The sequence below is a fragment of the Rhinoraja longicauda genome, chromosome 17 (genome assembly GCF_053455715.1).
Source record: "Rhinoraja longicauda isolate Sanriku21f chromosome 17, sRhiLon1.1, whole genome shotgun sequence".
In the NCBI taxonomy this organism is placed as follows: Eukaryota; Metazoa; Chordata; class Chondrichthyes; order Rajiformes; family Arhynchobatidae; genus Rhinoraja; species Rhinoraja longicauda.
Genome location: NC_135969.1, coordinates 25,726,653 through 25,747,892, shown reverse-complemented (window position 1 = coordinate 25,747,892; position 21,240 = coordinate 25,726,653). Strand labels below are relative to the sequence as shown.

The window sequence follows — 21,240 nt, the reverse complement described above, 5'->3', positions numbered from 1 at the left end:
GATGATTCACAATTAGTACTTTGGTACCTTGTGCTGGTTTTGAATGGGAGGTGTCCCCTTTCTAGCCATGCCGCTTACAGAGCACCTTTGAACTCTCACCTTGCCAATGCCACTGTTGAACCTGGAGACCAAGCAACAGAGGCAGAAGTTGAGTGGGTGTTCATAGTCCTAAGCAGCACCTGAAAAAAGAGTCTGAAATGGCTGCAGTTTGAGCTTCGACAAGCCTTGGCCGTGACAGGTCACTTGGTGAATCTGGTAATGGATCCTGATTACAAGCGGAAAAGTGACTAAAAGATAATCAAACACTCGAGCAATCAGTGCCGGAAGAATTGTGTTGCATAACAAGTCTTTCGAGATTGCTGGAAGGCTTTTGATTATATGTGGGTGTTGTAGTTTAGGTTTATGTCTATGATTACCTCATGGTCTAATTAACATAATCTAATGTAATTCCTTAACAACCAAACATTTATGTTCTTCAAGGGATAGTGTAAGTTTAACAATTCACCCTGAGTTGTGGTAAAATTGTGCTTTGAAAGTTCTTGTGATGAGCATCTCGTTCTTGTCACATTAATGGGCAGAAATTAACATGCTTCTGGACAAAGACCAGGTTATTTGGTTGAATTTATTTCTAACAAAATATATAGAAAAAGTTTTTTAAAAATCTGAGATATAAGAACCAAGCTTGGATGGTTAATAGGACCATCTAAAAACTAAACAGCACAGTTCAAAATCCGCATTAGGTCAAATTTTAGAGGTACAATGCGGAAAGAGTCCCTTTGCCCCACTGAGTCCACGCCGACCAGCGATCTCCTCGGGACAATTTACTAGGGACACTAGGGAAAATTTAGTATTCTTACCAAACCCAATTAACCTACAAACGTGTATGAGCATGGGAGGAAACCAGAGCACCCGGAGTAAATCCACACGGTCACAGGGAGAATGTATAAACTCCTTACGCCGTAGTCAGGATTGAACTCAGGTTGTTATTCTAACTGCTTCAACTACTTCCTCTGGAAGCTCATCCCATATACCCACCACTCTCTGTGGAAACAAATGTCCCTCAGGTTCTTATTAAATCTTTCCTCTTCCACCTTGAACCTATACCCTCTAGTTCTTGATTCCCTAACCCTGAGAAAAGGGTTCTGTGCATTCATCCTATCTATTTCCCTCGTGATTTTATACACCTCTATAAGATCACCCCTTGGCCTCCTGTGCTCTAAGAAATAAAGTCCTAGCCTGCCTAACCTCTCCTTTTAACATGGCTGCTCCCCATTCATGTAGATCATGTCTTGTCTCACAAAATTCCCCTTCTCCATTGTGAAAGCATTGGTTATCTCAGAAACCAAGGCTAGGCAGAGGAGGAGACCTCCAGGTTTCTACAAGCCCACTATTTATCTTATTTTTTATATCTGCTGTTTTCATATTACATAGGAAGCCATATGGCCCTTCATGTCTACATTCGTTCCTAGAGCAATCCCATTTCCTTCCTGAAAACCTATTCTCTCTCCCATGCCCGACCACTCCCCCCATATTCCACCACTCATCCACACTGAGGGGACATTTATAGCCACCATCTAACTGACCAACCAGCATACGTTTGGGATGTGGGAGGAAACTGGATCACCCTGGGGAAACCAATGTGGTCACGGAGAACATGCAAACTCCATACCGACAGCATCGGAAATCAGAATCGAACCTGGGTTCATTAGCTGAACCATTGGTGTTTGGGGAGTTGTTGCAGAAGGACCATGATCAAGTTGAGTGGTTCTCAACCTGGCCCATGCAGTCAGGTCCCAGGAGCAACCTCTGTGAACATAACGCTAAGAACAGCCAGAGTGGCACTCTGTGGTACATCAAATAAAAGCAACTGATCCAATTGAATGGCGCAACAGGCTTATGGAGCTAATTGCCTCTTCAGGTTTCATCCTGTCAATATAATTGAGGGTGTTCTTGTGGTGTCACACATTGAACCATTTATTTATCGGATTGTGCTGTTCAACTTTTGGAGCGGATTGTGATTTTGTTTAGATATTCTCACTCGGTGGGACCCTGGGTTAGCGAGCAGTAACCAGGGGGAGAGGCTGCAGCATCTGTAATCACCAAATCAGTGTCCAAGGAGGATGTGTGGGACAGTGGCAGTGAAACAGATTACAAACGCCAGACTAGAGAAAATGTCAGACCTTCCTGTGAAGCATAACGTTCAGCTCCCAGCACTTATTCATTCTAGTTTTCAGACATGCTTTATTAATGATTAGGTCCTGTAATGTATTTGATCTGTAGAACACGGGATTTAGCCTTTAGATATGAAATTTGGATCAGTGTTTTGCAGAGGTACTAAATATTAACTTGGCATCATGATCGGCACAGATGGGGGCTGAAGAGTTTGTTCCTGTGCTGTACTATGTTCTATGGTAAGTTCTACTGTTATGTTCTAATCGTTTGGTAACTTGCCTTCAATTGCAATGGGACTTCATCTTTTAAGTTCCCACCTCAAACCTCCCTACATCTTTACAAGCCTCGTCGTTGCATGATTCCATAAAACACATCGCTATTGAACATTTTGGCCACTTGCTCTTATCTTTCCTTTGTAATTCAATGTATGATGAATGACAAAAGTGATTTGTTATAAGCCTGATCTGAAAAACAAGTTCATAATTTAAAAAAAAATCTTTAGCTTAGTTTAATTTAGAGATACAGAGCTGGAAACAGCCCTTTCGGCCCACGCCGACCGGCGATCCCCGCACATTAACACCATCCTACACCCACTAGCGGCAATTTTTACATTTACCAAGTCAATTAACCTATAAACCTGTACGGCTTTGGAGTGTGTGAGGAAACCGAAGATCTCAGAGAAAACCCACGCAGGTCACGGGGAGAACGTGCAAACTCCGTGCAGACAGAACCCGTAGTCAGGATTGAACCCGGGTATCCAGCACTGCATTCGCTGTAAGGCAGCAACTCTACCGCTACGCCGCTGTGACTGCCCTCTAAAATGAATCTTCTTTAAAATGAATCGAAGAAAAGGCCTAACAAGCTAAAAAGGATTTTTGGGCTAAAATACGAGGTGTAAGATGAATTCCTTGGAAGAGACCATGATAGAAAGTCATTAAGAAGACCCTGTGCATTTTTAAAGTGCATATACACTGCAGAAGGATATCTCATACATGTTGGGGTAGGAGAAATCCAGATGGTTATTTAAGAACATCTCATTGATCTGTGGATTTTGTTTCCCTCCAAAATATAAAACATGTGGTTTGCATGCACGTGATCCAAAATTATACCTTCAGAAGAAAGCTGATTTAATCACCAGCAGTCTTTAATGTGATAAAATGGAATATAATGTGTTACCTTCTATAACCGGAGGTAGGACATCTGTTACAAACACTTGCATGTAATATTTCACAGCAGTATAAGGGATAAATGATTTCTTAAAGCTCTGTGATTTATGCATGTAAATTCAATGGCGTTTCTAATGGGAGCACAGCCACAAATAGTCAAGTCAAAATGGCTCAGAAATTCATCACCAGTCTGTGATGCCAAATTCATTACATGTTCAATTTAAAGTATTGTACTCTACCTTTGAAATTAATTTGACTGACTTTTGACTGAAATTTATTCCAATGAAGTCAGGATGACAAATTTTGGGAATTATGGGAATGCCCTGGGTTTAACTACCAAAAAGGTTCATTGACATTAATAGGTTGTATTCACAAATTAGTGTCAATATATTTGTAATGGCAACTTTCCAACTCTTCCAATAAAGTATTTTCTAATTGCCATTACTATACAGCGAGTCGGAATGACCTTACACAAACCCCAACAGGACAGATCTTCCAATCTTTTTTTCCAGTTTAATTAGTTGTTTATTGAAGTAGTTGTACAAACAAAGAGATGAACATACCAGGCTGTACTTATTTCGCATACAGGTCGTAGCTGGCTGCTCGGTTCCCCCGTCTGCTCACAGCTCTGGTCGCATGTCTGGTAAGAACTGTATACTCTCCCTCCCTCTATCTAACTCCTCCCAGTCCCTGTATCCATATATATACCACCCTGTTCTGGCTCCTCCCAGGGTATATATATATACCCTGTTCCGGCTAACGATCGCCCCAAGTGTCCAAAATAATAAGGCAAGATATATCGATATATCTAGACAAAATAATATAATACGCTAACAATAGCTAGTCTAATCATAAATGGCTCCTCCAATATTATTGTATCCCATGGTTGCTTCACAGGAGTGTTAATCTACAGCAATTGTGATTGAAATATTCGGGGAGAGGACCTAAATGTCCATTGGTTCAAGGGACATCTGAGATGGAGAGAGAGAGCCACACAGGTTGAGAATGAAATCTCACAGTTCATGCACAACGGTGGAGAAATTAAACATTGATGTTCAAGAAGCCAGAATTACAGTGCAGATACATTAGATGGTTACAGGGCACGAGGAGGGGGGGAGGGGGGAGGGAGATGCTGAGGTCGGCCGGACCAACAAATGGGTGGAGTGAGAGACCGTCCGATGTGGGCAGTGGGCAACAACAAAGTGTTACAGTGCTGCACTGAGATAGTTTATCTCAAAAGGAGAAATGAATATAAATGACCCTGGAACGGCCACTAGTTGTTGAATCTGCAGTGAACAGTCTTCACACTAGTACGTACTAGTAGAAAGCCACTCTTCCAAAGCCCCTGCCTGACTTTGCAGCTGTAACCTTGTAATAGAAAATCTTTTGACTTTAATGGGACATCGTGGAGGTTTTATTACAGACTGGTTCTGCTTTCATCGTCTTTTTAATGGACAATAGACAATAGGCGCAGGAGTAGGCCATTCGGCCCTTCGAGCCAGCACCACCATTCAATGTGATCATGGCTGATCATTCACAATCAGTACCCCGTTCATGCCTTCTCCCCATACCCCCTGACTCCGCTATCATTAAGAGCTCTATCTAGCTCTCTCTTGAATGCATTCAGAGAATTGGCCTCCACTGCCTTCTGAGGCAGAGAATTCCACAGATTTACAACTCCCTGAGTGAAAAAGTTTTTCCTCATCTCCGTTCTAAATCTTTTTGCTCAGTCTTTATCCTGTGCTCAAAGACGGAAAAACTAGAGGGCATAAGTATTAAGTTGAGGGGTGAGGGATTCAACAGGGATCTTAGGGGCAGCTTTTTCCCTCCAGGGCAGTCTGTATCTGCAGTGAGCTGCCACCGGTAGAAGCAGATTATGACATTTAAAAGACATTTGGACAGGTATATGGAAAGAAAGGGTTTGGAGGGCGATGGGACTACCCCAGTATTGTAACACGGCAGACATGGATAAGGTGGGCCAAAGGGCCTTTGATCATGCCATGTAGCTTTATAACTCTCTCTCAAATTTGGACGAATGGAAGAAGGGTTATTGCTGAAGATGTTTGAGCCTGGAACATTGTGCTGCTGAACGCTGAAGCACAATCCAGGACCGGGATCATTGACCTCCATCAACCACAACACTTTCTATTCTGCATAGTATAACTCCAGCCATTGGGTGTGTTTTCATTCTTCATGCCCATGCCTTCACTTTCACCGGGGTGCTTTGGTGTTAAAAATGGTTACTTTTCCTTTACCTCATGAGTTTGGTCTAGATTTTTAGACATTAGACTTTAGAGATACAACGTGGAAACAGGCCCTTCGGCTCATCATGTCCGCACTAACCAGTGATCATACACTAGCACTATCCCACACACAAGGGACAAATTACAATTTGCAGAAGCCAATTAACCTACAGGCCTGTAGGTCTTTGACATGTGGGAGGAAACCGGAGCACCCAAAGAAAACCCAAGTGGTCACAGGGAGAATGTACAAACTCTGTACAGGTAACATCCACAGTCAGGATCAAACCCAGGTCCCTGGCGCTGTAAGGCAGCAACTCTACTGCTGAGCCACTGTGCTGCCTTTTAGTATTTGGTCCTTTAGTATATTTTTGGTAAAAGTCAATAATGTTTAGAGAAATGATTGTGAAAAACTGAGTATCAGTGGGTAGGTATTTGGTGAGTATGTTGTGTCTGATGAAGGAAAGATAGTTGATGGAGGAGAGCAGACTAATAGGGTGGCAATAGGCCAAAAGGGTGGCAATGACTCAGTTTGTAATTGTGTATAGACATTTGGATTATCGGACGTAGCTGGGACTCAACACTCATCTTTGTATTGTACCAGTCCTGCTCTTGTGGAGATGGCCCACCTTGTCGACCACTGGATAAATTCCAGTTCGCTGGAACTGATCGACAAGAGGTGTAGCAGATATGTTTGAGGATATCAACAAGGATCAAACTGAGGATTTTGCCCAGTTTTACTTTGGTGCTTTTGACAGGATGGAACCCCACATTGAAGGACCTCAAGAGTAGGAACTGACCTTAGGCAGAACATCTGAGGGGTTTTGAGAGCTTTCATCTGGTGGTTGGGGAAACATAACAGAATGGCAGGAAGGATTTCTAGCTATGCTTTGATACAGAAGATCGACACAAAGTCTATTGCTGGACAAAGTTGCTGGAGTAACTCAGTGGGTCAGGAGAAAAATAGTGGGTGACTTTTCGGGTCAGAACCCTTCTTCACACCCACAATGTCACCCATCCTTTTTCTCCAGAGATGCTGCCTGACCTGCTGAGTAACTCCAGCACTTTGTGTCTAACTTCGGTAGAAACCAGCATCTGCAGTTTCTTTCCACGCGCTTTGATGCTGTTGGACAGTAACTGTAGGAAAGAGTTGTTGGGTGTGTTCGCCCACAACCAACAGTTGTGATGTTGAGGTTGGAGATGCTGGTACAAGAAGTAGTGCCCAAGTAGAGTGCCAACAGTCAGAGCCTTGGAGGAAATGATGGAGAAACACAATGATGTCCTGCAGAAAACATGAGAGGAGAATACAAAGGCAAGAAAGTGAGCTTACATTTTTGTGCCGATGGTGATATATGTTTGTAACATCCAAGAGATGAGTGGGTTTAATTGCAGGTCACTGTGATATTTTTTAGGGCAGCGTGTGACATTTATGGCAAACTGTTAGGATGGTTTATTACTGGAGACAGGGAGGATTTAATTGAGGACAAAAGCTGTTGGGTGCACTAGACAGAACTGAAAGAAGCGTTAGCTCCCGACCTGGATCACAGCAGCAAGGGCTTCCTCCAGCTAGATTTTTGTTTACTCATTTCCTTGCTTGCTGTGAGCTTTGAACTTGTTCATTAAAGGTTTCTGACCTTGAGGAGCAGAACATTATTCATTTCAAGCCGTGATTACTCGCAGGCCCAGAATTGCACAGAGAACCCGAGCAGAGCTTTCCCTGCCTCTGAAAGGCCGTCAACCTTTCCTAATCATGTGCTTTCTGATGCTTCTGTTTATAATTTAGCATTGAGAGGGATGTGGTCTCAACCTGCGACCCTCTAAGCCTAGGGTTGACAAGCCAACGGAAAGATTAATGCAACTGGGGAGGGGTGGGGGGCAGGTGGATGAGAAACAAGTGCATACCCGAAAATAGTACATTGTCTTAGTTTAGTTTAGAGATACAGTACGGAAACAGGCCCTTTAGCGTACTGCACCAACTAGCGATCCCCGCAGATTAACACTATCCTACACACACTCGGGACAATTTACATGCATACAAAGCCAATTAGCCTACAAACCTGTACGCCTTTGGAGTGTGGGAGGAAACCGAAGATCTTGGAGAAAACCCATGTGGTCACAGGGAGAACGTACAAATTCCGTAAAGACAGCCCCCTTCGTCGGGATCGAACATGGATCTCTGGAGACGAAGGGGGTGAAAGGCAGCAACTCTACCGCTGCACCACCATGCAGTTTGCCTTAGTTATGGAAACAATTTGGGGAGAGGTGAGAGAGACTCTTTGACTGGGGAGCTGAATGAAGGCAGAATGTCTTGTGATTTTAAACTTCAACCAATAGGTCCGTAGAACTGACCCTAAATCCTGCATATTAAGTTAATTGCATGGAAGATGGTCAGAAACAAGCATGGTAGGGGTTTGGAACAGTTATACTGTACTGGTTAGAATGATGGTTTGTATCATTGTTAAATAAAAGGGCAGGGCCTTGAGAATTATTCATAAGTGGGGTTGAGCAACAAGAGAGAAGCTGACGAGGAAAACAACTAAGCTGGAGTTAAGTTCATAAGTTTTTGGAACAGAATTAGGCCATTTGGCCCATCAAGTCTACTCCGCCATTCAATCATGGCTGATCTATCTTTCCATCTCAGCCCCATTCTTCTGTCATCTACCCATAATCCCTGATGCCCACACTAATCAAGAATCTATCAATCTTCACCTTGAAAATATCCATTGACTTAGCCTCCACAGCTTTATGTGGCAATTAATTCCACAGATTCTCCACCCTCTGTCTGGAGAAATTCCTCCTCATCTCCTTTCTAAAGGTACGTCCTTTATTCTGAGGCTCTGGCCTCTGGCCCTAGGCTCTCCCACTGGTGGAAACATCCTCTCAGTCTCTCATTCTATGGCTTGGATAGGCATCCACCAACATTGTCAAAATGTAACATGTCCTTATTTACTGCTGATGGCAGTGCATGATTTGCTGCTAAAGCCAGAATGTGATCCTTGAATGAAAGAGTATCATGTAGAAGGCAACCCTTTAGTCATGAATGGGACAAGGCTGAGGCCACCATCTTGGTAGAGAACCTGTGATGGATCATTGCCAAGGTTACAGAAAAAAATAAAGTGAAATCCTATGGTCTGGATGGTTCCAATTTTCAACAAAAAATAAATAATTTGAGGTTTGTGATTAAAATATGGCTCCTGAAAATCATTGAACGCCTACTTTATTGAAATGAATAGTTGGATTTGCATTTGCATGTCTTATTTCAAACTGCAGTTATCTCAAAGAGCTTTATAAACAGTGAAACATCTCGAATGTCAACACTTGTATGAAACACAACTGAAAAATGGCTCTTAGTTCAGCCCAACAATCTGCAACTTTGTAGTGAGCAAATAGCTTGATCTTGCTGGAAAAGCAATTGAATGTAAACACCACACATCTATATTTATGGAAAATTGGATATCAACTGCAGGGGTTTAAGATTAAGAGACTTGTTGCGAGTTGTGAATCTCCAGAATTCTTGGCTGATTAATGCAGTTTCCTACTCGATAGCTCACCAGTACTCTCCCCACTACTTCCAAGAGCTGGCTGGGTTTGTGCATTAATTCTGTTCACATTAATTCAGCACAAAAAGTTGGGGAAATTAATAGCATCAGCTGTAAATAGCTGTTCCTTTTTGACAATGTAACAATTATTGACGACTTCTACTTAATCTCTGATGAAGAAATTGAATAATTTCAACTCTCATTTCTTCAGATTGTGAATTGTTTTAGGAGGTTGAAGAAAAGTCCTTTCCTATTGTATGTCCCACTGAATTCTGTGTAGTCTTGGTGGGGTCTGTGTAGTCTGTGTAGTCTTGGTATGGTTGTAGTATAATGCTCAATACCCATGTATTCCAGGACTCTCGAGGTATAAGACAATTTTTCTTTAGGATTTTTGGTTATTCTTTAACTATCAATAACATTTTATTGATATAAACACCTGTCTGGACCTTCACTGTTTCTAGCTTTTATGAAATAATAAATGCTCTTTTCTTAGTCACATGTCGCTTATTCATGTTCTCGGGAGATGCTGCCTGACCCGTTGTATTACTCAGGCACTTTGTGTCTTTTTTAGAATGTTATTGTTGAGTTGCCTTCAAAATATTGGAGAGAAAGGAGAGCCATTTAACATAGCAGAAAATTCATATCCAGAGCATAATAAGCTAAAGACACTCAGACTCATCTGGTGATCACTCTCTTTTTATACTTGTTTCAAGCACCTTCCATGACACTTTGCAAAGGTAACAACACACACAGAAAACGGAAAGTGAAAACTTTAATATCTGCCATTCTACCTCAACATAGAGTTATAGAGGCACACAGCATGGAAACAGGGCCTTCAGCCCAACTTGCCCACGCTGACCAACATGCCCCATCTACGCGAGTTCCACCTGCCTGAGTTTGGCCCATATCACTCTAAACCTATCCTATCCATGTACTTGTCCAAATATTATTTTAACATTGTGATAGTCTCCACTACCTTCTCCAGCAGCTTGTTCCATATACCTAAAACCCTTTGTGTAAAAAAGTTGCCGCTCAGGTTTCTATTAAAAGTTTCCCTGCTCACCTTAAACCTATGCCCTCTGGTTCTTGATTCCCCTTCTCTGTGTAAAAGACTGTGCATATACCATATCTATTCCCCTCAAGGTCTTAAACACCTCTATTGGATCACCCCCTCATCCTCCTGTGCTCCTCGGAATAAAGTCCTACTCCAAAGAATACTTTCTTTGCCATTTTTTCCATTAGGTCTCAATTGTATACCAAAGGCACTTTGTACCAAAGCCATCAGATTGCGCAAGGCATAATATGTGCCAATTCAGGAAGTGCTTATCAATTTGACGTTGGTGATCAATAACAGTCCACAATGGGCTTTTTTTAGCGAATGTTGCTATGACTTGTATTGTAATTGATGTTTTTAAATTGATTGATCTCCACCGATCCACTTTCTCAGCACAGGATAATGCACAGGCTGAGATCTATTTATAAAATGCGCTCTGTCGACAAGATTATAATGTTACTTCAGGTAAGTCACAGGGGCTGGGGTTTAATGGACAGAACAGAAATTAACTTTTTTTTTGCGTCTTACCTACACTGTACCTGACCTTGAACAGCTTAGTAGGACAATGTGGAAGGATTTTCACTAATCCATACTCCACCTGACCTGAAAGTCTAAGATAAAGCAAGGCACTTTACTGTAGCATTAGTGAACAGAAAATTGACGCTGAGTGACACTAACAGATCGAAGGGCAGGTAATCAATAGTTTGGTCCAAGAGACAGACATCTTGAAGAAGATAGTGGCCCAAGATGGGGCACCATATCTGTGGAAGAATGTGCTGACACTGGAGAGGGTCCAGATGAGATTTACAAGAATGATTCCTGGAATGAGTGGGTTAGCATATGATGAGTGTTTGACAGCAATGGGCCTCTACTCGCTGGAGTTTAGAAGGTTGAGGGGGGACCTCATTGAAACTTACAGAATACTGAAAGACATAGAGTGAATGTGGAAAGGATAGACATTAGACAATAGGTGCAGGAGGAGGCCATTCGGCCCTTCGAGCCAGCACCTCCATTCAATGTGATCCTAGCTGATCATTCTCAATCAGTACCCCGTTCCTGCCTTCTCCCCATACCCCCTGACTCCGCTATCCTTAAGAGCTCTATCTAGCTTTTTCTTGAATGCATTCAGAGAATTGGCCCCCACTGCCTTCTGAGGCAGGGAAATTCCACAGATTCACAACTCTCTGACTGAAAAAGTTTTTCCTCATCTCAGTTCTAAATGGCCTACCCCTTATTCTTAAACTGTGGCCCCTTGTTCTGGTTTCCCCCAACATTGGGAACATGTTTCTTGCCTCTAACGTGTCCAACCTCTCAATAATCTTATACGTTTCGATAAGATCTCCTCTCATCCTTCTAAATTCCAGTGTATACAAGCCTAGTAGCTCCAGTCTTTCAACATATGACAGTCCCGCCATTCTGGGAATTAACCTAGTAAACCTACGCTGCACGCCCTCAATAGAAAGAATATCCTTCCTCAAATGTGGAGACCAAAACTGCACACAGTACTCCAGGTGCGGTCTCACTAGGGCCCTGTACACCTGCAGAAGGACCTCTTTGCTCCTATACTCAACGCCTCTTGTTATGAAGGCCAACATTCCATTGGCTTTCTTCACTGCCTGCTTCCTTTCAGTGACTGATGCACTAGGACACACAGATCTCGTTGTATGTCCCCTTTTCCTAACTTGACACCATTCAGATAATACTCTGCCTTCCTATTCTTACCACCAAAGTGGATAACCTCACACTTATCTACATTAAACTGCATCTGCCATGCATCCGCCCACTCACACAACCTGTCCAAGTCACCCTGCAACCTCATAGCATCTTCCTCACAGTTCACACTACCACCCAGCTTTGTATCATCTGCAAATTTGCTAATGGTACTTTTAATCCCTTCATCCAAGTCATTAATATATATTGTAAATAGATGTTCCCACTGGTGGGAGAGTCTAGGACCAGAGGTCATAGCTTCAGAATTAAAGGGCGCTCTTTTAGAAAGGAGATGAGGAGGAACTTCTTTGATCAGAGGGTAGGTAATCTGTGGAATTTATTGCCACAGAGGGCTGCGGAGGCCCTCGATGGATGTGTTTAAGGCAGAGATGGACAAATTCTTGAATAGAATGGGTGTCAAAGGTTCTGGTTAGAAGGCAGGAAAATGGGATTAGTAGGCAGAAATCAGCCATGATTGAGTGGTGGAGTAGACCCGATGGGCCAAATGGCATAATTCTACACCTATAACTTGTGAACTTGTGAACAAATTCAGCATGGCTGCCAGATGAGATTGAGGCTAAAATGGCTAGTGCAAAATCTTGGAGAGTTACAGTGAGATTACAGAGCTAGGAAGGGGATGTGGGTTCATGGAGGGATTTGAAAACAATCAGCAGAATTCATAATGGAAGCATTGCTTAAATGGTGCAGCCTTGGCTAACACACAGTGATTGGTGACAGGAGGTGGGGCATATTAGTATATGAGCAGCCAGAGTCTGGTTGACTTAGGCATGTGAGTGAGATTAAAAAAGAGGAAAAGAGTCGACCGCTTGCGCGAGGCGTAGAACGGGGGTCATAAAATTGGAAACATTTTGAACATTTTCACCAAAATTACCAGTTTCAAGCCAAATTACTGTGAATATATCTGTACACTAATAACATTTTGAAGTAAATTTGCACATTAATTGATAATCAGCCCATAAAGGTGGTAATTGGCTTTTCTGCTGTGTTTTATATTTTAACCCCGTCTTAATTAATTTAGTTATATAATCTTGCACTTAAATTTAATATTTACTCATTACAGTTCCACCACTGATTTTCTGGCACTCTTGGTTCCAGAGCTTTGCTGGTTTATCCAGCAGGCCAAGGAAGTCGGCTATGGGGATAGATTTGCTGGCTCCAGCATGGCTGGAATTCCAGAGCCACGGCCACAGGTTGCAAATTCAACCCACCAATTGGCCGACGAGGTCGAGATTGGCTGCCTTGCCCAGCCTATGTGCCACATTTCCGGGTAGACTTCCAGGGCGCTGGGGGATTTCTCGTGGAACCCCTAACGACTTCTAGCGGCTGAATTGACAAATTGGCCATGGAAGTCCCGATGAGGTCGAGATTGGCTGCCTTGCCCAGCCTAAGTGCCACATTTTCGGGGAGACTTCCATGGCGCGCGGGGAGGATTTCTCACGGAACCCCTAGCGACCTCTAGCAGAACCCTAGTATTCATTACAAGTCTATACATCGTTTTTTTCTCTCTTTCTTTCTTTCTTTCGATCCAATTTCTCCGTTTATTTGGCAAAGTGAAAAACGCGGAAACCATGCAAAAAGCGCGGAAAATGGATTTTAAAAACGCGGGATACGCAGGAAAATTCACATGCCTGGGTTGACCTCACAACAACTGAGATTAGGAGGACAGCCACTGAGAAGTACTTGGAATAGTCAGCATAGAGAAGAGCAAGGGTAAGGGTTTCAGCATTAGATTAAGAGGCAGGGACGTGAGCCAAGTTGCAGAGATCTCAGTGATGACAGAAACATGACCCGAAGCTCACCGCTGGCCATGATAAGCACAGCAAACAGTCTGGCTTCATTTCAGGAGAAATGTAGAATTGGGAACCAGGGATCAGTGTGTGATAGGGACCAGAGCCAATGGTTTGAATCTTCGCAATAATTAGTTGAAGGGAATTTCTGCCAGTCTGGTACACTGTCCCAGGCAAACAATCCAGCAATTTAGAATGAGTGGAGGAGACAAAGTAGGTGGTTTATGAAGCAGACTTAGTCATCAGTTTACGTGTGGAGACTGAGCAGAACTTCTGAATGGAGGGACAGAGTCATCCTCATTTGAAATCATTCCCTCAGGATTCCCAATCGGTTGGCGTAGTGGAGAGGAAGGGAAATGAAGGCTGAGACCTCATTGAATCTTATAAGGTATTTGGGAGAAAGTCATTTACCCAACAGGGGTATGCATTGCCAGGGTAACTAGCATAGATGGACAGGAATCCCAGAGATGGACATGAGATATAATGCCTGACTATTACTGCCCAGTAAAAGCAAGAACAGAACTTCATGGATGTAATTGCTTATCCAATATTACAATGTGGTTCACAGCTAATTAATCATTATTCAGTTTAATCACGAGTGTAAACAAAATGTTGCTATCATTTTGTGCACAACACAATCTATTAACAACAGTAATATATATAATCAATGGTCATTATTCGATGAAGGACCAATGTTGGACTGGCCATTAAGAGAGCTCTTTGCTCGTTTTCGGAGTGCCTTTGGATTTTGTAACATCCATTTGGGCATTTGTTGGTGTCTTGGCCAATGGTTTCATCAGAAGGACAGGACTTCAAAGAATGTGGCGCTGTGCCCAAGTACAGTTAATTCCTAGTCTCTGGAGTGGGGTTTGAGCCTAGGACGTTCCACCACTCAATGCCAGCAAGTGAAACGTGTTGGTAAAAGAACAGGCATAGATATTGTAAACAGACCCTTTTTTCCAAGGTGGATATATCAAAGACTAGAGAGCTTTAAGGCGAGAGGGGCGACGTTTAAAAGAAACGTGTGGGGCAAGTTTTTTTATGCAGAGTTGTGTGTGCCTGGAATGTGCTGCAAGGGTTAGTGGTGGAAGCAGATAAGATTGTGAGGTATTTTGGAGGCATTTTAAAAGGCAAAAGTGGCTTTTAGAAAGGCACACAGATATGCAGAGAATGGAGGGATATAGATCATGTGCAGGCAGATGAGATTAGTTTATCTTGGCATCATGTTCGACACAGACATTGTGGGCTGAAGGGCCTGTTCCTGTGCTGCATTGTTCTGTTCTCAAACCCTCACCTCCCAGAGATGGATGTGAAGCGAGAGTGAGCCGGGAAAGAGGAGAAGGCTGTACAAATGTTTTGTGAGCCTTGCAGCTCATGTGGCTGTCACAGCGTGCTGCTTTTAACTGTGTTTATGTTAATTGTGTGAGGCAGAGAGGCGGAATCTCAGGCTGAGCATGCACACACAGGATTGGTTGCATGGTGACAGCACAGATTACGACGCATAATTGGCGACCAGCACCAAATGCAAATCTTGTTCTTCCTGCATTAAATGTCTGCTTTATAAATTGACAGCAAAAGGCAGTAGCTTGAAGGACGTCAGCAATACACTGAGGTTCAATTCAGAATGTAATGGAAGGTTTATTGAAGGTAGCAGCACATCATAGCCTTGCTACAGCCTGTGATACTGATAAACATCCTGCATTGCAAAGCAGTTCTTAATCTTCACCAGCAAAAGGACTGTCAGAATGCACTGGCTCATTGAATGTGACATGCATGACATGTTCCTTTATTTCTGACAATGTAGTTAGATTGGTGCTTCAAACCATTTCATGTCCAGAGTAACAGAACCCAACTTGAAGCTAAAAGTAGGCCCCACAACTTCTTGTTCATCACTCGTGTGCTTGCTGACCTCTCAGCCTAGTGATTATTTGATTAAAGTTTGTTGTCCTTGTTCTCAGGTCCCACATGTAAACTATACCAGCCAGACATCTCTGGGCCTGACCAATCCTCTTGTGTGCCCGTTTTATTTTACTTAGCAGTTGGGCTGTGAGCCCAAACCCATTCCAAGTTCTCTTGCTGCAAGTGATGCCAAATTACGAACAGATGTAAATTTTCATCAGCGCAGTAAGACTCTGATAATCTGCTCCCCGACATTCGGGAATCCCTAGCAAAAAAAAAAATTGCTGGAAGAAGTGCTGTCTGTACGGAGTTTGCACATTCTCCCTGTGACTGCGTGGGTTTTTCCTGAGTGCTCAGGTTTCCTTCCACACTCCAGAGATGTACAGGTTCGTAGGTTAATTGGCTTCGGTAAAGATTGTAAATTGTCCCTAGTGTGTAGGATACTGCTCGTGTGCAGGAATCGCTGGTTGGCGCGGACTCAGTGGGCCGAAGGGCTTGTTTCCTTGCTGTATCTCTGAACTGAACTGAACTAAACTCAGTGGTCCAAGAAACATCTGTGGAGGCAAAGGGGCCGTCAACATTTCGGGTTGAAACCCTGCATCAGGATTGGGGCCAGATCATGTCTAGTTTGTTCCAGATTCTGGCATCTGCAATCTCTTGTGTCTTTATTCAGGAATGGCGAAGATTCAGCCACTGGCTAACCAAGTGATGTTGGCCGCACTCCCTTTCCATTCACAGGGCCTCTAATAATACATTAAGTATCAGTACAATTGCAGATGGGAGAATAAAGATAAAGAAATGCACCTAGAAACAGATCGCTCAAGATTTCCATGCATCCATATCTATTCTATGTTTACAGGTGTTTGTAGGTGCGAATAAAAATAAACCTGACCCAATAGTTCCTTCTGTGTCTTGACATCAACTTTTTGTTGGTGGCACTCAATGATTTAATGATTCAGTGATAACCTATTGTCTCATGTGCCTAGGTACAGTGAACCTCTTTGTCTTTGCCTACAATAACAGAGTCACCACGTTTCTGGTGCTGACAAAGTTACAGAAGTACTCATTATTTAATGAGTCATGTTGATCCCTCTTTATTCTCGGCAGATCGGGCAGCAGCTGGAGAAGGAGAAACAGTTTCAGTTGACATGTTTCAGGTCAAAGATCATGGATCAGAACAGGGCAAAGAGAAAACAGGTTACTTGTAAACAGGTTACTAGAGTAAACCTCGATAATCCTTGTAGAAGGGGGATGGATTGGGCAAAGGGATGTTTTCTCGCAGAAGGCTGTGGAGGCCAAGAGAATGGATATTTTTAAAGCAGACATTGACAGATTGCTGATTGTCAAGGGTTATGGGGAGAAGGCAGGAGAAAGGGGTTGAGAAGGAAAGATAGATCAGCCATGATTGAATGGCAGAGTAGACTTGATAGGCCAAATGGTCAAATTCTGCTCCTAGAACTTATGAAATGCAGCCTGGATGCTAAACTGTTGAGCCTTTCCATCGATTAATGATGGTAAATAAACAGAGAACACAACAAACAGAGCTTACGAAAGTGCCCCTAAGCTTGGTAATTGGCTCAGGGAGCAGAGCAGACCTGTGAGATACAGTAAAACTCTGACAATCCGGTTTCCCATTGTCCAGAAATCCTGACCATCTGGCATCTGGCTCACTCATCAGACTGGAATATGAGCAAAGGTTCAGAAGTCATGTGGGGATCCAGCGAGTGGCTGGAACTTGAACCTATTCATTTGGAGTCTGGAATGTGAAGAGATTTTTGGCTGGGGTTCGGAGGGTGTGTATATTTCCCGTTCCCTTTAAACATGCTGGAAAATGTATTAAACTGCTGTGTGACATGTTTAAAAAGTGAAGCAAGTGTTTTTTTTGGTATTAATAGGAGCGACATTGAATGTCTGGAAAATCTACCAACCCGACATCAAAGTCGCATGTGTGCTGGATTATCGAGGTTTACTATAACTGAACAGCTCCCTCACACATCACATGCAACCAACCGCCTAGTTCCTTGCAGGCAAATCCTTGGAGCTGAGACTGCAGATTGGGTTTTTTGGGGGAGGGGGGGAGGGTATTGGGTGGTTAAATAAAAGACTAGTGTTAAAAGGTTTGGGTTTTGACCCCATTCAAGAAAGCAATGTTGCAAAATTGAGCGGAAATTGTTTTAAAGGCAGAATAATAGTGGAAGTAAGGCAAGGTAGAAAGCAAGTGAAAGGTGATAGAGAGGATGATAGTTCAAGACAGAAATGACCAGTAAGTGGGACATAAAGTAACAAGTAGCAAAGGAGGTTTTAAATAGTCTGGAAGGCTGCAATGTGCCTGGACAAATGATGAGGTGCTTTTGTTCAAGTTCATGTTTGGGTTCATCAGAACAGTTTAAGTGGCTGAGGACAGGGAGTGGGACTGAGACAGCATGTTAAAGGGGACCAGAGGCTTGAGGCCATACCTGTTTCCAAAGAAGACTTCCAGGCATCAGACACAGCTAGGCACCTTCACAAAATGTTATGAAAAGCCAGGGACTTCAGGCAAATTGCCCTACCACCTGGATTATCATTCCAGTTTTCCGTGTCTGATGCACTGATGCCTGGAGAAGCCCAAACATATGCAGTGGTGTTCAGTGAGCTGCAGTGCTGCCAATCCTGCAGTTATACACAGGACCAGAGCTGCCACTCCTGCAGTTATACACAGACCCATGCTGCCACTCCTGCAGTTATACACAGACCCCTGCTGCCACTCCTGCAGTTATACACAGACCCATGCTGCCACTCCTGCAGTTATACACAGGACCAGTAGTGTCACTTCTGCAGTTATGCACAGGTCCATTGCTGCCATTTAGGCAGAGATTGACCCACATGGTGCCCCTAGCTCAGCCTCAGCATGTCTTACGGAGAACCTTTCTGAGCAGGTACTAGCCTGATGCTCAGACCGGTAGCGCAGCGGTAGAGTTGCTGCTTTACAGCGAATGCAGCGCCGGAGACTCAGGTTCGATCCTGACTACGGGTGCTGCACTGTAAGGAGTTTGTACGTTCTCCCCGTGACCTGCGTGGGTTTTCTCCGAGATCTTCGGTTTCCTCCCACACTCCAAAGATGTACAGGTATGTAGGTTAATTGGCTGGGTAAATGTAAAAATTGTCCCTAGTGGGTGTAGGATAGTGTTAATGTACGGGGATCACTGGGCGGCACGGACTTGGAGGGCCGAAAAGGCCTGTTTCCGGCTGTATATATATGATATGATAAATCAGAGCTCCTAATCATAGCTCCAACTTTGCTGTAAATTACAATCTGGGTGTTTACCCCAAGAATAGAACCAGTGACAAATTATGGCCATTCTTCTGTGGTGTAGCGGTAGAGCTGCTGCCTCACAGCACCAGAGACCCGGGTTAGATCCCGACCTTAGGTGCCGTCTGCGTGGAGTTTGTATGCACTCCCTGTGACCGAGTGCGTTCTCTCCGGGTGCTCTAGTTTGCTACTACATCCCAAAGACGTGCAGATTTGGGAGTGTGTAGGATGTGAATGTGGGATAACATTGAACTAGTGTAGCTATCGATGGCCAGCGTGGCCTCAGTGGGCTGAAGGGCCTGTTTCCGTGCTGTATCTGTATAGTAAACTAAACTCTGTATGGATGGCACATATAGGTCTCTTTAACAAGCGACCTTGATGCACGCCCAATCTTAGTAACCCAGGTCCACTGATGCGGGTTATGGATGCCAGCCATGCCATCTGCATGGTGCAGAGCTCACTCCCATTGTTTAGAAGGATCCCAAGTGCAAACTGCCTCTGTTCCTTCAGCCAAAAATAGTTTATTCAATTATGTGCAAATGTACACAGCAATGAGGCTGCACCTGTACATTAAAAAATATATACATGCAAATGTATACCAACTGTATGTAGTCTGATAGACCCCCCTGAAGAAAAATTATCTTGAGTAGCTAGGGGATCCAAAAGATCAAATTTTACAATGGGTTGTATTGAACAGTGAATTTGCAAGGCCAGACAACGTATAACGTTGACACTGTGCAGGAAATGAATGAAAAGATCCATTCCTTCAAATTAGTGGCTGGTAACTTTAGCAGCTGTGAAGGTTATCATCATGTCTTTGAGTCAGAATCATGAAGGTTCAATTGTCACTCCAGAGACAAACTGATGCACCAGGTTGGCAGTCACGGTCGGAGATGCTACTTGGTCTGAAATACCGGCTGACAGGTGAGACGTTTAACCAGCCTCCTCAAAAAGATACGTCAAAGTTGTGTCGCATTTTCTGAAGAGCAGTAGTATTCTCCTTTATGTCTTGACAAGTCCATCCCTTGACCAGTATTGATATCACTGGAGCCTAATTTCATTGCTATTTATCTATTATCTGATCTGGAGCAAATTGCGTGGCATTTGTCTGACATTCTTTTTACATTTTTTTAGAGATTCAGCATGGAAATAGGCCCTTCGGCCCACTGTGTCCTCACCGACCAGCCATCTCCACATATTAACATTACCCTACACACACTAGGGACAATTTACACTTATACCAAGCCAATTAACCTACAAACCCGTACGTCTTTGGGGTGTGGGAGGAAACTGAAGATCTTGCAGAAAACCAATCGGTCACGGGGAGAACGTACAAATTCCGTACAGGCAGCCCCGTAGTCGGGATCGAACCCGGGTCTCTGACACTGTAAGCGCTGTAAGGCAGCAACTCTACCGCTGTATCACTGTGCTGCTCTTCAAAGTGACACCATTATCTCTGAAGTGCTTTGAACAGAAGAACACAAGCGAATAGGAGCAAGAGTAAGCCATTAAGCCCTTCAAACCTGCCCTGCCATTTAATGATTTAATACAGTATGTTGATGGGTGATCTATGCACTCGAGTACTGTGCTATTTCTCCATATGCTTCCATTCCTCAATCCATCAAATGTTTATCCAACTCCACTTTAAATACTTCTAATGATCCAGCTTCTATTGCCCAGAGAGGGTGGTAGGTATATGGAACGAACTGCCGGAGGAGGTAGTTGAGGCAGGTAATATCTCAACATTTAAAAAACATTTGGACAAGTACATGGATAGTTTAGGTTTAGAGGTATATGGGCCAAACACAGACAGGAGGGACTAGTGTAGATGGGGCATGTTGGTCAGCGTAGGCACGTTGGGCTGAAGGGCCTGTTTCCAGAAATTCACCATCATTGTGATGGTGAGATGTGCAATGGTCAACATGAATGAAGGTGCTTTGAAAAGAATTAGAAATTTTTGTCTGAAAAGTTGGAATTTATATACTGCAATTATTTGAAGTGTGCACACTTGCTTTGTTTCAGTTTCTTGCTGTTGCATCGGAAAGTAAATTAGAGCAGTAGACTTAGCCTGTGGTTAACCTACGCAGTACTTGACACTGCCTGCCTGTAGTGTGATGGAAGAATGTGCTTCCACCCTCTGTATTCCGCAGTGGACCGTAACTCCTTGCAGAGCTAATTGCTAACCTGGGGCACATTAATTCAAGCGGAACAGAGAATGAGGCTGCAATGTTCAACGGGATTAATATGCTTGCAGGAGGCAGTAATCCAAACCAGAGGTTAAATCGGTGATCGGAGCTGAGTTAATCTCAGGTGAATAGAATGGAAATGCAGATGCAGGTTTATACCAAAGATAGACACAAAGT

The 21,240-nt window shown here is 43.4% G+C and overlaps 1 protein-coding gene across 5 annotated transcripts in view; it reads left to right on the top strand.

The window, feature by feature from the left end:
• The window catches only part of grip2b (glutamate receptor interacting protein 2b), a 410,662-nt gene that overhangs the window by 16,107 nt on the left and 373,315 nt on the right, over positions 1-21,240 (top strand). Inside the window, exon 2 of one of the 5 annotated variants that reach the window (XM_078414399.1) lies at positions 3,927-3,981. The exons of the other annotated variants lie outside the window; for them this stretch is intronic. Within the exon in view, the coding sequence (XP_078270525.1) occupies positions 3,975-3,981 (7 nt within the window). The 5' untranslated portion in view covers positions 3,927-3,974. The remainder of the gene's footprint in view (positions 1-3,926; positions 3,982-21,240) is intronic. 5 annotated transcript variants of the gene reach the window in all.